The 14,560-nt window shown below is 41.4% G+C and overlaps 2 protein-coding genes across 2 annotated transcripts; both read left to right on the top strand.

Annotated features, from left to right (window-relative positions):
- The first annotated feature begins 8,325 nt into the window (after positions 1 to 8,325).
- On the top strand, positions 8,326 to 13,537 carry galla-1 (cytosolic iron-sulfur assembly component galla-1). The gene is made up of 4 exons (XM_080267813.1): positions 8,326 to 8,377; positions 9,757 to 9,836; positions 10,241 to 10,421; positions 13,051 to 13,537. The coding sequence occupies exons 1-4, from the start codon at positions 8,326 to 8,328 to the stop codon at positions 13,149 to 13,151; spliced, it is 414 nt and encodes a 137-aa protein (XP_080123939.1). The 3' UTR covers positions 13,152 to 13,537.
- An 11-nt stretch (positions 13,538 to 13,548) lies between these two features.
- LOC145393764 (uncharacterized) lies at positions 13,549 to 14,296 on the top strand. The gene has a single exon (XM_080267812.1). The coding sequence runs from the start codon at positions 13,551 to 13,553 to the stop codon at positions 14,079 to 14,081; it is 531 nt and encodes a 176-aa protein (XP_080123938.1). The 5' UTR covers positions 13,549 to 13,550; the 3' UTR covers positions 14,082 to 14,296.
- Positions 14,297 to 14,560: the final 264 nt, after the last annotated feature.

The following is a 14,560-nucleotide window of genomic DNA, read 5'->3' as shown; positions in this document are numbered from 1 at the left end:
CTGTTGTGGACCTAGGTTCATCTGAAACGTGAACCCGGCGAACTGCAGGCTGAGTTGTTATTCTCCTGAAGTCCACCATCCGTCTTTCAAGGTACGGGGTGAAGGCTGAACGTTATATCAGGGCCATCGCTTGAAGGCGTCCCTCCAGCACATGTTATCGTAGTAAGGACATTGATTTAGATAATACTTCACCCTTTTGCGATGAGTGTCCCCTAAGCTGAATAAAATCGCCAAATGGTAAGGTGAATAGATGGCGTCATCATGGTACAGGGAGGGAGATTAATGGAGATAATTTCAACCCCCTTTCAAGAGTTAGGTGTTTACAGTGGCTTAATGGGTGACGGGTGCGTCATAATGGTGGAGTTTGCTCCATACAGTCGAATTCTGAGTGGATTTGGATACCTAACACCTCTTCCTTGGCGATTTATTCCGTACATTTCACTTCATCATCTTGTGTGTTATTGATGCTGTGCCAATATTCAAACGGTATAAATAACATACCGGTACTAGGTTAGGGTGGAATATGCAAAATAAATCGCTATGGAAGAGGTGTTGCGAAGCCTCCAATGTCACCGAGAAATCGTCCCTTATTCTTTTGAAGACGTTGCACACACACAACGTTTCAGAGAGGAGGGAGGATAAAATTCTTAGTATATAAATGTTGACCATGAAAAAAAAAAAAAAAAAAAAAAAGTTGGTTTTAAGAACACTTAACCCTTCACTTCACCATAAAATACAGAATCCTTGAATTATGCCTACAGAGAATCACAGTCACACACCATCACCAAAAACAGTATACCGCCAACAAAAATATAAACACAGTAGAACCCTGAAACACACTAACATCGCCCAAAACAACAGTATACCTTCCACATAAACACGTAGTAGGACCTCTGCACACACTAACATTGCCTGCAGAATATTGGGGGAGAGTCTGCAGGCGATGTTGGCAAACAGGGAGGATTTAGGTAGTTGGTAGAATTGGAATTTGTAGGCAGAGCAAGGGAACTTTTTGTGGACGATGATTCACAGATGTTATTTTATTAAAGTATGTGCATGTCATAAGATGCTCGTTTCCTTTGCAGTGGTTACCCTTCCTTCCTTCACGAGTTCCTACCCCATATACAGTATATACTGTATATAATACCATGCTCGCTCGCAAAAAATAATTGCAGGACTAAAAGCCTTTCCATCACAAAATGTTTGCAAATAGTTATTTTTCTTTCCATACCGTTCTTGATCCCACAGTGAACAATAATAACCAAAAAGTCGAGAAAATAATTTGAGCATATTTTCTCATGTCTCGCTATCTGACAATTTCGCGTCGTCGTGTCGCACGCGATTACTAAAATTTTTGTTCAGTATTTTTCTGACAATCCCTAGACAGAAAGAGTTAGGTCGATATCTATTACCGTTCTCGTTAAAGAAACAGACAAACGCCAGCTAGACACATACACGGCTTGGTTTTGTCACACACACACACACACACACACACACATAGCCTATATATATATATATATATATATATATATATATATATATATATATGTGTGTGTGTGTGTGTGTGTGTGTGTAAGCAAGAGATGACTTGTTATATCTGGCGCGATTCAAAGTGAGATGAAAATGATATTTATAAAAAGGAGCTACTAGAGAAGAGAGGGAGGGAGGGAGAGTTGGTAACTACAGAAGAAATTTCTGAAACCAAAGAAAGGAAAAGAATGCAAGAGACATGGAGGGGGGGGGGAGGAACAATGGAAAATACTGATTGCTTAAAGAAGCTGTTGAGTGCAGCGACGTAGGTCACTGCCGGCAGTGGGCAACGACAGATGGGAAACTAATGTGTAGATATTTCACAGGCACATCATAGGATTAGAGGCAGACAGGCAGACAGAAAACTTGAGAGAGAATGAAAGCAGTAATAATAATAATAATAATAATAAAAACAATCCTCAGCACAAGAACCACGTGGCAGACTACATCAACATGGCTGTGTTTACCTCGATCAGATGTTCCCGTGTCAATAAAGAGACAGAAGGTCAACACAGACACCGTAGGTTGTCTCAGTAGTCAAATATTAGCCTCTCTCTCTCTCTCTCTCTCTCTCTCTCTCTCTCTCTCTCTCTTCTGTTCCATCGTAATTTTCTTCCCTTCCCTCCAAAGTTCTCTGTGTATCCCTCAGGCTAGGCTTGGAGAGGAAAGGGGGGGGGGCTGAGATGGCATGGAAAGAGGAGGACGTAAGGAAGGGGAAAGGTGGCAGGGGCAGGGGGAGGTGGTAGGGAGAAGGGGAGACAAAAGGGGGAGATGGTTGTGGAGGAGAACAAGGAGGAGGGAGGTGGTAGGGGAGAGGAAAAGTGAGAGAAGAGGGAGAGGAAGAGTGAAGGGAGGGGGGGGAGAGTCAGAGTGTGAGGGCTTCAAGAAACCAGTCATCTTTTGGTGTGTCGTATAGGTAAACTGCTGGACTCCTACCCCTCGTCCTGGATTGGATACGTAAGAAGACAATCTGTAATGGAGAGTTTCTAAGGAGCCTCCGAAGTCCATGATAAATGATCATGAGAGGATGTAGTAGTAGTAGAAGAGATAGTAGTAACAACCCCGGGCTCATATGGAGGTGAACTCTGGATTGCAGACTGAAACTGCCCTTATACATTCAATCCTCCATTCGGGGGAGAGGGAAGGGGTTGAGGGACGTTAGTATTCTCGTAACCAGGCATCTCCACCTCCCGTTATATCTGTGTCACCTCGTGAAGGCGTCCCTCTCCAGCACTGGGTCGCTGGGGTAGAGGGAGGGAACAAGAGGAAGGGATAGAGGATGGGAGAAGGGGGGAGAGAGTAGGGGGAGGGAGCAAGAGGGAGGTGATAGTAGTGAAAAGGAGGAGGGGGTCACGGGAGTAGGGGAAGGGGAAGCAGTGTGGGAAAGGGAGAAGAGACGGAGATAGGAGTAGAATTGAGAGAGCAGGAGAAGGAGGAAGAGCAACAGGAGGAGACAGAAAATGAGAGAGGAGGGAGATAGTGAGAGGTGAGGGAGTGTCGAGTTTTGTGTATTTTGCTGCACGCTTGACCAACTTCGCCCTCGTGTGGACCCTTACCTTGCCCGCCCCAGGAGGAACCGTCGCAGGTTATGTCGTTTTATCCTTTCTTTTAGCTGACCCTCACAGGATTCGGCGTCAAACATGCAGGTTGATAAATGGATAGATACACAGATAGATAGGCAGGTGGATGAGTGGATGTTAAATATAGATTGATTGATAGGCGGATGGAGGGATGGAAAGATACGTAGATGGAGGGATGGACAGATACTTAGATGGATGGATAGATAGATGGATGGATGGATGGATAGACAGATAGGTAGGTGGGTAGATCTTGACCTAAAATTATTATTCAAAAATAAACTAAGAAAAGATTAACTAGAATGTGGTAATAGTCACGAAGAAGTGCTGTGGACAGGATGTAGAGCCGTAATATTGTCTTAATCTGACATGGAGCTGTAACAAAAGATTTTAGTATAGTCACGAAGAAGTGCTGCGGAAGGGATGTAGAGCAAGAGTTGTCTTATTCTGCCATGGATCTAACAAAAGTATTATATAGTCACAAAGAAGTGCTGTGGAAAGGAGATTGAGCCATAGTTCTGTCTGTCGTCTGTCCTGAAGATGTAGCAAAAGATTATAGTCACGAAGAAGTGCAGTTGTGGGACGTGGTATTGTCTTATTCTGCCAGAGTTTCGGGGAGTAAGGTAGAAGTGAACGAAAATTTCCCCCAAGTGAAATGAACGAACTAACTACAGTCAATCTCTCTCTCTCTCTCTCTCTCTCTCTCTCTCTCTCTCTCTCTCTCTCTCAGAGGTATCGCAAAAGGAGTTTGAAAGGACGATAGTTGGAAGGGATTGCCTGAATTAATAGAAGGTGACTCTGGGCTAAGTGACAAGCCGAATAGGTTCTTGTAATCCAAGAAACCATTTACTGCGTTGGGTGGTAACCATGTAACCAAATGTCGTCTGGTGGCCTAGTGGGTTACGACGCTTCAAATGGATGGACGTGTTCACAAGGGGAGGTTGGAGGGCATTGGTCACATAATACCACCGAGGGGCTACTAAGGCTGGTCACCTTCGCCCTAAATTTCGGGACTGATTAGCCTAACCCCAGACCTCTACGCTCCAGTTAGAAAAGAAAAAAAAAAATGGATGTTTGAAATAAGGTGCATGTTTAAAACAGTGGGATTTTCAAATAGCACGGGTGTGAAATAGCCTGAGCTATTGAAAGCGTGAGTTTGAAATAACTGGAGAGTTTTAAGTTGTCTAAAAATGGAACAGTGTAAGATTTTGAATAGGGCGAGATTTACAAATAGCGTGCGATTTCCAGGCCCGTACCCAGACTTTTGGAGGAGGAGGAGGAGGAGTTTTCTGCTGAATCTGGACTTTCATCGCAGCTGGCTCGTCAAGGGTCTGCTGCGTGCTTGCTATCGGGGGTCTGCGTGTATGCATCAGCGACGTTTAAAAGCAGTGCAAAACTTCGTAACAATGGAGAATGCTCTTTTTCACTGGTGAGAAAGTGAACCTTTCGGTAGGTGGGGAGGGGGGGGAGGTCATCCGACCCTCTCGACCTCCCCCTGGCTACGGACCTGAAACTACGTGAAATTTTGAAATAGCGTGAAATTTTCAAATAGCCAGAGTTTGATAACGTGTGAAATGTGGCAGGTGGTGGTGACCATCAGCCACTCACTTGATGTAGTGATGCCTACTTCTTCCTTCACTCATTTATTTATTTTTGTCCTCATCTCTTCCTATTTCTCTCATCTTTCCTGTCACTTTATTACTCGTCTTTCCTTTTCAGGTGGCTTTACATTGAGTGACATGCCTAGTGATTTCCTGTAACCCAGGAAACCGTTTTCAGCGTTGGATGGTAACCATATAACCACCCCATACGTGTTCCCTACGTGTCAACAGGTGAGTTGGCGGAGGAATAGTGCCCCTCCCCGTAACACAACTAACTCAAAGGCAAAGGGCCACCCCTTACAAGATAATTGCGTGTGGCCGTAGACAGACAGATAGAAATAGCATGAGTCTGAGACAGCGTAAATTTGAGATGAATTTTGAGATGGCGTGAGTCGACGAGCCAAGTGCCTGACAAACAGCGATATTGCTTTCAGAAAGAATTTGTTTTGAAGGAGTTGAGTTGGCCTGGGCGGTTTGGCTTTCACTTGGGTTGGGTCATGAGAGAGAAAAGGGTGGGGAGGGTAAAAAAGTGACAACACAGAAGAGGAAAACAAAACACAGACCTCTCCCCCTTCCTTTTTCTCTCTTTTCCCTTTCCCTTTCCTTCCCGTCCCTTTCCATCCCATTGACCCACCTTTCCCTACTACTGTCCGTCCTCCTCCTTTTCCTTCCCTCTCCTTTTTCCCTTCCCCTTTCCTTCCCGAATTTTCAATTTTCTCTAATCTTTCCCCTCTTCTCCACTCCCCATTTCCTTCTTCACTCTCACCCCATCTCTTCCAACTTCCTGCCTTTCCCTCTCCTCTTCCGTTTCCCTTTCCCACTCCCCTTCACCTCCCTCTCCCACTATTTCACCCCATCTCCTTTTGTTCCCTTCTTCCCTCTTCTTTCCCCTTCTCCCTCTCTCTTTTCCCGTCCCCTTCTCTTCCCTTTCTCTTCGCCTTCGCTCTCATTTTCCTTTTTCCTCTCCTCTCCCTTTTCCTTACCTCTCCCTCCCCTTCACCCCATCTGTCTGCTTCTGTGACCTTGACAAACTATTATAGCCAAGGATATGCAGGGCAAAAGTAAGATTGAAATTTTGGTGGATGATGAAGGAATGGTACAAGTTATTGCATTTGAAACCAAGGAAATAGTTTCCTTGTAGTCTCCAAAATTAACATTTATGAATGGCTCGGTGCACACAGAGTTAACACACAACTAAGTTATCTTCATAATATATGTCCAAGATATTTGAGGCGGGGTCGATCGGTTTTTTAAGCCTAAACAGTGAGACAGGTGACACGATGTCTTGAGAGAAATCAAAGACGTGTTGCTTGATAGCGACCAAAATGAGACATGCCAGCCGGAATTTTCTACAGAATATTACCATACTATGTAACACCAAGTAAACAATATCATACATCTTTTACTCTGACTTGGCATAGAATTGCCATCTGTTCATCTTGAGTGCTGCGCACGAAGTGGTATGGCAGCAGAGCTACATGAAGTAAGTCGCAGAAGGAAAGTCTGGGCTAAGGTAAGGTGAAAGGAGTACAGTATAGCGTTCATTGATGCAAATATGCAAGGGCTTGCCATTTGCGTGTCTAATGTGACCATTTTTCTCAATTTTATACATATGTCGTATGTTCTGTAATTAAAGAAACTCGGGTGCCATCCGGTCGGCAACCCCTTCTCTTAACTTGAGCTGGATTTCCGCTTTTCGCACGGCTTTATATCCTTTCCATAGCATCTTGTGACAAGTACCATAGTGTAAATTCATTGTTATTCTTCAGTACTCAAAATGGAGTGATGGCAATTATAGAGCAACGTACAGTAGTTATCATCACTCGCTGGCTGGTGGGTGGTGAAAATATCGCTCTGAGTAAACAAACAACATTGGAGGGAGTCGTGCACCTAGATACAGGCGAGAAAGATGAAATTAGTTTTCATTGCGTATATATATTTTTTCTTGGTATTGGTGTTTAACGAGTGATATGTTAATTAATGCAATTTACTGTACTAATTATTGCTATTTAATGTATAGGAATTCAGGTCTTGAAGGTGTACTGTAGAGAAACCCTGGTAGTAGTGTGTCTGCGATGGTGAGAGGATAATGAGTGATTGGCAGAGTTTATTGGAAGTCATATAGAAGTGAAAGATGAAGATACTTGAAAGGGTGTAAAGGAAACTGTAGATGCTGTGGAAAGACTAAAGGATGCATAGATGAAAGACGGGCAGAGAAGGTATTAACCCCGTAGATGGTTGGTGAGGATAAAATTTAGGACAGAGGTGGTAGTTTTGGTTGACGAGTTACCAGTCTTTTCAACCAGTGGGGAGTTGCAATTAGGGCATAATAATACAAAAAAAAAAAAAATGACCATCTGTCTTGCATCAACATTTGGTCAGACAACTGTGGCAAGCACTTTTTCTGGCATATACATTTTTTCTTTTGAGATTGGCAAATAATATTACAACCATATATAGCGTGGTGACAGATTTGTATGTTCTCCCATGTTTTTTAATTAATTTGTGATTTTAACCGTAATTACCATCCTTGCATGGCCACACACTGTTTTTATGTAAGTTTCTATTTACCATAGTGATTTTAGTAAGCAGAAGTTACATCTGCAGAATGACATTGGTGTATAGTACAGTATGCCATAATTAGCAAACACTTCCCCTCTCACATGTGAGTAATTTTCACATATTGGACTTCTCAGATGCATGCAGGGGACTCAGGTGACCCCTCTTGTTGTAAGCCGATGGCTTGCATTAGCCTCATTGCCCTCAAAGTTTTTTTTTTTCTTTATTTCTTTATTTATTTTTTGTAAATACACCTGGTGGCCTAGTAATTTCAAGTATTCCACCCAACTATATCCAGAAGGGTCTACTTCTGATGCAGTAGGAAATGTATAAGTTTGTCGTGTGTGTGAGATGTGGTAAAGTTTTCCATTTTACATATTTCTTGTTCTTCATATCGTACCATATGTAGTATTGTGATAGACTGAGAAGGGAAAAATGTACTTTAAGCTTCTTAATTCAGTATTAAGTGACATGATGTGCATAACACCATTTTATAATTTATTACCGTATATGTAACTTAGGCTGTTGTTATTATTACCGGTATTAGCTATTATTATTATTATTATTGTTATCTATCTATCTGTTGCCAGATGCCGTAATCCCTTAAGGTGTGGCCATTTGACTTTTGAGTTATTGGTTTTCTGGGGAGGGGCACTAACCCTCCACCAACCCACTTGTTGACACGTAGGGAGCACGTATGGGTTGGTTATATGGTTACCACCCAGCGTTGTGAATGGTTTCTTGGCTTACAGGAAACCATTTGTCTTGTCACTCATTGTAAAGACACCTGTTAAGGAAAGAAGAGCAATAAGAAGTGACAGGAAAGATAGGAGATATAGGAAGAGAGGAGGGCAGGCACAGAAAAAGAATGATATAGGATAAGGAAGAAGTAGGCAGCATTACATCGTGAGTGGATGATGGTCGCCACCACCTACCGCCCATTAATATTAACTTACTGTTATTATTATTAGGATAGTACAGTAGTAGTAGTAGTAGTAAAACATCTTATTACTGTACTTCTTGCATCAACAGGTGCTGTCTCGGTGAACTAGAGAAGAATGAACAGTGGTGACGACTCCAAATTGTTGGAAGTGGCAGGAACAGTTTATGGTAATATGATGGAGTACATCAAGTGCATTTATAAACTTTACGCTCATGCAGAATTACTAAGGCTGCATTGCTATTTTAACTGATAAAGTTAATATTATTAAAATTAACATTCATATATTCTAGTCACGTGTATCCATATCCTCATAAACAAGGCCCTCACATTTTATTAAACACCTCTCATCATCATTGTTGTTGTCATTGCCAAAAGCTCAGTTTACCATTTAAGAGGGGGGGGTTCACAACTCTGACACATTATAATTTAAAAATAAGATTAAATTAGTACTGGTATTGTATAATGCCTTAAGGTACCGGTATTGACTGATGTACAGTAAAACCTTGGTAAGGTGAAATGTATGTGGCTCTGGCATATCTGGCCTATCAAAATTTTGACTTACCTTGGCACTTTTCCCTTGGTTGCATCCTGTCACATACGGTATCATACAACATTAAACATTATTAGCACATACTGTATGTGTGTACTTTGTGTTGTTTTTTTGGCCCCAGGGTCATATGATGTGTTGTTTTTTTGGCCCAAGGGTCATAGAAATGTGAACTTGGTGGAATTAAGGCTGAAGTTGCCCTTCTCCTATGGCCCTGCATCCTCCTTTCAGAGGATAGGGAGAAAGTTGTGGGACTTATTTTTAATGGATACTGCAGTCCTCAGAATAGCACATGATGTACGTTGCAGTTTGTGTGTTAAAGGAAAATGAGTAAAAGAACATCAGATAATGCCATTTTTCTTCTATGATGCCAGTGGCAAGATATTTCTTTTTTTACTACTGTTGGCTACCTGCCAACTTCGTGGTAGACAGGATTGCCATCAATACACCTGCTCTTCCTTTACCATATCCCACAGTCATATGTCCAGTGTGTCATATTGGCATACACAAAATCTCTCTTGACACTTTTGTAGCAAGTGTACCTGTTGTTAATAGCTACAACACCCTTCCATTATTATTTCACCATTTTCTTCCTGTTATCCATTTTTACCATGCTGTATGTAACATCTCTACTGCACATAGTAAACTAAATACTGTAGTACTTTTAGATGTCCTTTATTATTTCATCAGGAGGGTAGAGGCTGGAGCTAAACTACTCATTTAAGGTGAGATTGACCAGTTACTGGCCCCTAAGTAGCTTTATGTGATCATTAAGTCCCAAACATTCTAAACTCTTATCAGCAACATCCAGTTAGCCTGCTCAGTCCACCAGACAACCAAATGTCCATATGTTGGTTACAGTATACGGTTACTACCCACCCTACTAAATGGTTACGAGAAACCATTCTGTTTTTCACTCATTGTAAAGTCACCTGAATTACTTCAAGCAGGTGGATGGTGGGCACCTTCTTCTACCACATGCTTTCTTCCCATTTTCAGATATACTACGAACTATCAGAGACCCAGAGAAAGATGAGACTTTAGAAGATCTAAATGTCATTCGAGAAGAAGGAATTAAGGTGAGTTAGCATAAATATCAGTATCTGATTTTTGCTCATTGGAGAGACCTGATAAAACAAGTGCAGGTACTGTATTGTAAGTTCTTTTTTCTGACTTGGCTTGAACTTCATTAAAGGGAAGGTCAGGTTCAAGTGTTGTATGTTTAAAAATATGAATTTGTTTTTAGACGTTGTTGGGTGGGTGACCCTTAGGCAAAAATGCATCCCCATTGAACCCATGTTATAATTAATGTGATAAATCATTATGCAGTTGATTATTTCATATGCATCCTTATTGTAAAATGAGAGCATACTTGTACTCCTTTGACAGTACAGGATACATTTAGCATCTTGTACAGCAATAATAATAATAATAGTATAGTAATATTAATAATACCATATACCATTTTGTGCTATTCCCACAGGTTAAGAAGTTTCAGAATGAGAAGTTCTTGATCAGCATAGAATTTGTGCCAACTGTACCCCATTGCTCCCTGGCTACGCTCATTGGATTGTGCATAAGAGTGAAGCTGAGTCGATGCCTCCCATATTCATTCAAGGCTGATATCACTGTTTCTCCTGGCACCCATGATATTGAGGATGATGGTAAGTTATGAGGCATCGCACAAATATTGCAAGTCAAACTGGGTGTAGTTGTATACAATATTTTTCTTGGCATCCATGATCTTGATGATGGTAAGTTAAAGACATACCGTAACATATACAAGTATATATTTCAAGTCTAATTGATTATAGCTCTGTATCACCAGTAGATCATCATGGAAGTGGGAGAAAAGGGATTATAGTTCGTCTAATTGAACATGGCTCTGTATCATCAGTGGATTAGCATGGAAGTGGGGGAAAAGGGATTATGTGTGTGTATTATTTTGTAGACAGTTTTTGTTCAAATGTAAATAGGAGATGGATGGTGGCCATCATCATTGGGAAGTACTGTACAGTACTTCTTTGAGGATGATGTGTGGCCAAAAACAGAAACTGGCCTCACTAAACATTGTCTGGTGGGGAATGTAGTGGCATTGGCATTTTAACATTCAGGCTTAGTGCATTGCATTGTTTAGAAATCTCTGTCTGTGATATTAACTAATATACAGTGCTCGTCAAAATTATCGAGCACCTACCACCAGGCGCGCAATACTTATGGCCAAAAAAGAATGACCCATTTTTGGTAGTAAAAATTGAGCCACAAGTTTGCGGCGCTAGCATGACGTCACGGTAGCCTGAGGCCTTCCAACACGCTGGTTGGTTCCTGCCTCAGTTGCCCACGGGCTGCCTGAGAGAGAGGAACTCCGCCGCGTCTCCCTCTCTTTTTGTGTCCATTTTTACTGAGTGTCCCGCAGTGTTTTGGCTTTCGCCACTTTGTTATGGCACCTACCCGTGAACTATCGAGTGAAATCATATCCCAGATCATTGCTGTAAAGGAGGCAGGCCACCAAACAAAGGAAATTAGTGAATTGGTTGGTGTGGCTCGATCGACAGTGCTTAGGTGGTGCGCGCAGTTTCGAGTGGAAAACAGTGGTGAGGTTCCCACAAAGAAACCGCGTTCTGGTAGGCCTAGGAAAACTTCCCCAAGGTCTGTTAATGTTTTAAAACGTGCAGTGGAGTTTAATCCTCATGTGAGTGCAAGGAAAATAAAGGAGAGCAACCTGGAAGTGTTTGGTGAGGTGTCTGTGCACACAGTGTCTTGTAGGGTCCAAGAACTTGTTTACACAAGTCACAGGCCTGTGAGAAATCCTCTTCTCACTCGTTACCAGCGACTTCGTAGGCTTGCCTTTGCTAACAAATACCTTAATTGGGGTGAGGAGCAATGGTTGTCAGTGTTGTGGTCTGATGAGGCAAAGTTTAGTGTCACCTGTAACAGAGGAGCACTTGTGTACCGGCGCAAAGGTAGTGACCCACTTGACCCACGGTATGTTGAAAGCACAGTTAAACATCCTGATTCACTCGTGGTATGGGGTTGTTTTTCTGGTAAAGGTTTGGGGAAACTTGTTGTGGTTCCCAGGAACATTAGAGTGAATCAGGATGTTTACCTGGAGCTTCCGTGTGATCATTTACCAGACTCATTCGGGCTCACAGGTGCATGAATGTTTCAGCAGGACAGTGCACCTGCTCACGAGGCCAAATCGGTCACCAATTGGCTTCGTGACTGTGAGGTATCATTCATGAAAGACTGGCCAGGAAATAGCCCAGACCTCAACCTGATTGAAAACCTGTGGTACCTCATAAAAAAGAATCTCCAAGAGAAGGATGTGAGGTCTCTGCCTAAGCTGGAAGCCGCCATTAGTGACTCCTGGGACAAAATACCCCTCCAACACCTCAGGAACCTCGCCCTTTCACTTCCAAGACGTCTCAGGTCCGTGAAGAAGCGTAAAGGACACCCTACGAAGCACTAAAGGTAAATAAAATCCATGATTTATATGTTTTTTCAATGTTGAAAGGTTTGTTTCGTAGGAGGGACGCAGGTCGCTCGATACTTCTGACGAGCACTGTATGCGTATGTTGGTTTTTCATTTTATATTGAGGGTAATTATGTTCATTAAATTGGTACCTTATATGGTTTTTGCCTTTGCCAGTTTGGAACATATAGCACTTTATGACTGGATTCCCTTCCAGATGTCTGCCGATGATCCACCCAAGGGTCATTGGTAGACATCAGGAAGGGCATCCGGTCATAAAATGCTTCACTCTTGAAATCTAAGTTCTCTACCCAGGGGCAACTCCTTAGCCATTATCAAAAAATGGGGACATGGCATAAAACTACAAAAAGAGAAAAGAAAAGTTGATTTATGTTTTACTCTTGTTGTACCATATGTACTTTATTTCTTTGTTATGTCTGTTAACATTTTACTGCAGTGATGTACCTTTTTTGCCAACTGATACATGTGTTATATGCTTGACATATCCTGTAGTTAGGTCAGTGTATGGTGATGTATTATTTGGATGGATGGATCTTAGATGTAAGTATTATGTTTATAAATCTTTTAAGGAGCAGTGATTTTTGTGAAAGAGAGGGAGTTGTGATGATATATGGTTGCATTTAATTATTCCTGATTAGAAATAGTGCTGTATAACATTTTCTGACTTCCTGGATGTTCGTCATTCCTGGAAACAGCTCATAATGTACAGGTTAATTAATGCAGTTTCAGAATTTTCCAGATGCATTTTTGAAGTTTGCCTTTGATAGTTGAAGCAGCTAAATATTATTGTAACATTTCAGTGAACAAGCAAATCAACGACAAGGAGAGAGTTGCTGCAGCACTGGAGAACCCCAACTTACTACAGGCAGTTGAGGAATGCTTAGTTGAGCGTGATGTTTGATGCCTTGTGGTGAAGGAACTGTTGCTGTCATAGTGCAGAATTGCTTAGTCCTTCCCTCTAACTAAGAAGTGCCTTGATGGAAAGTGGTCTTGTTAAGAATCTTAGTTTAGAATATCTTGGTGATCCCATTTTTGCAACAAAGTACTTTTTGACTGCACTGCAGTGGTTACCTAAACTATACAGTTGTGACAGTTTGTCAACAGATGAAACACAACTGTGCAGTGTTGTTGCAGAATAAAGATTTCTCTGGCATATTGCTAAACAGTTTTAAAGTGTGGAGGTAAAGGAAGCACTTTAGCATATTTTTGTCATAAAGAAATTTTACAATGTTTGCCACAGCTTTATTTAATTTACTTTATATAGTAAGAGTAACTCTGTTGAAGTAACTGTCCTCCTAACATGTCTTGTTATAAATACACCATCTCTGTCCTGGGTGCTATAGCTTTCAGTGAAATTGTTTTCATATGCCTGAAGAAAATATGCTGCTCTGTCAGCAAGGTGTACAGGGATATGACCTGTGATGAGATAAAGCCATTCTCACAGGTAGTTTTCTTCCCTGATCAAGGTATCATAAGACATGATTTTAATGATGAACTGTGTGGATCAGTAAATAACTCTCCTCACACAAGCATTCCCAAAGTTGATTCAAGGAATGTCTTAACTAAAAACTCACAGAATAACAGTCACCGTTGTGAAGTAAAAATAGGCATATTTTCCCCTCCATACACAAGATCATCCTTGACCAGTATGACATCCAATTTACTACCAAGCCTTTCAAGCAGTCTGAAGAGAAGCTCCTCACTCATTCGTTTGATTGAAATGCTGGAGTCAGCCAGGACATCCCTGATGTTGTGTCTGCATAGTTTGTCCTGTCAAGATTTGGTTGATGCAGTCTTGAGAGCAAAGGTTAGTTGTTCAGTCTTGAATTAGCTACAGATTCATTAATTGTTTTTGTAGTCTGTGGCTGTTTTTACTGAACTGTATGATTGTAGGCAAAACATAACTTCAGCAGTGAATTGTCAGATATATAGTTTATTTGAAATTAATGGAGTCAACTGTAGTAGAAGTAGTAGTCATTGTAGTTGTAGTAGTAGCAGTAGTTATTGTTGTTGTTGTTGTTATCCCTGGTTTGTCTGAATGTGAACCTGGTGGACTTCAGAAAACTTCTTTATTTTATGATGAATAACACAACTTTCCTGTGTCTTGTGAGAGTGTCATGGAGTATTTTGTTGAAGGAAATAAATTTATTTTTATGGATCTGTTTGCTTGTAGTACATATTGTTGAATTAGAACTACAAAGGAATGGGTAGTACTGTGTATGTTTCAAGATGTATGATCTGTAAATTTGTGGAGTAGACTGGCAGAGAGTTAAATAGTTATATCAGGTATATGTGAAGCTATAGAACATG

Source organism: Coenobita brevimanus, chromosome 25, assembly GCF_032717465.1.
Source record: "Coenobita brevimanus isolate Jiangsu-jjx chromosome 25, ASM3271746v2, whole genome shotgun sequence".
In the NCBI taxonomy this organism is placed as follows: domain Eukaryota; kingdom Metazoa; phylum Arthropoda; class Malacostraca; order Decapoda; family Coenobitidae; genus Coenobita; species Coenobita brevimanus.
This window is presented reverse-complemented; position numbering and strand designations above follow the sequence as displayed.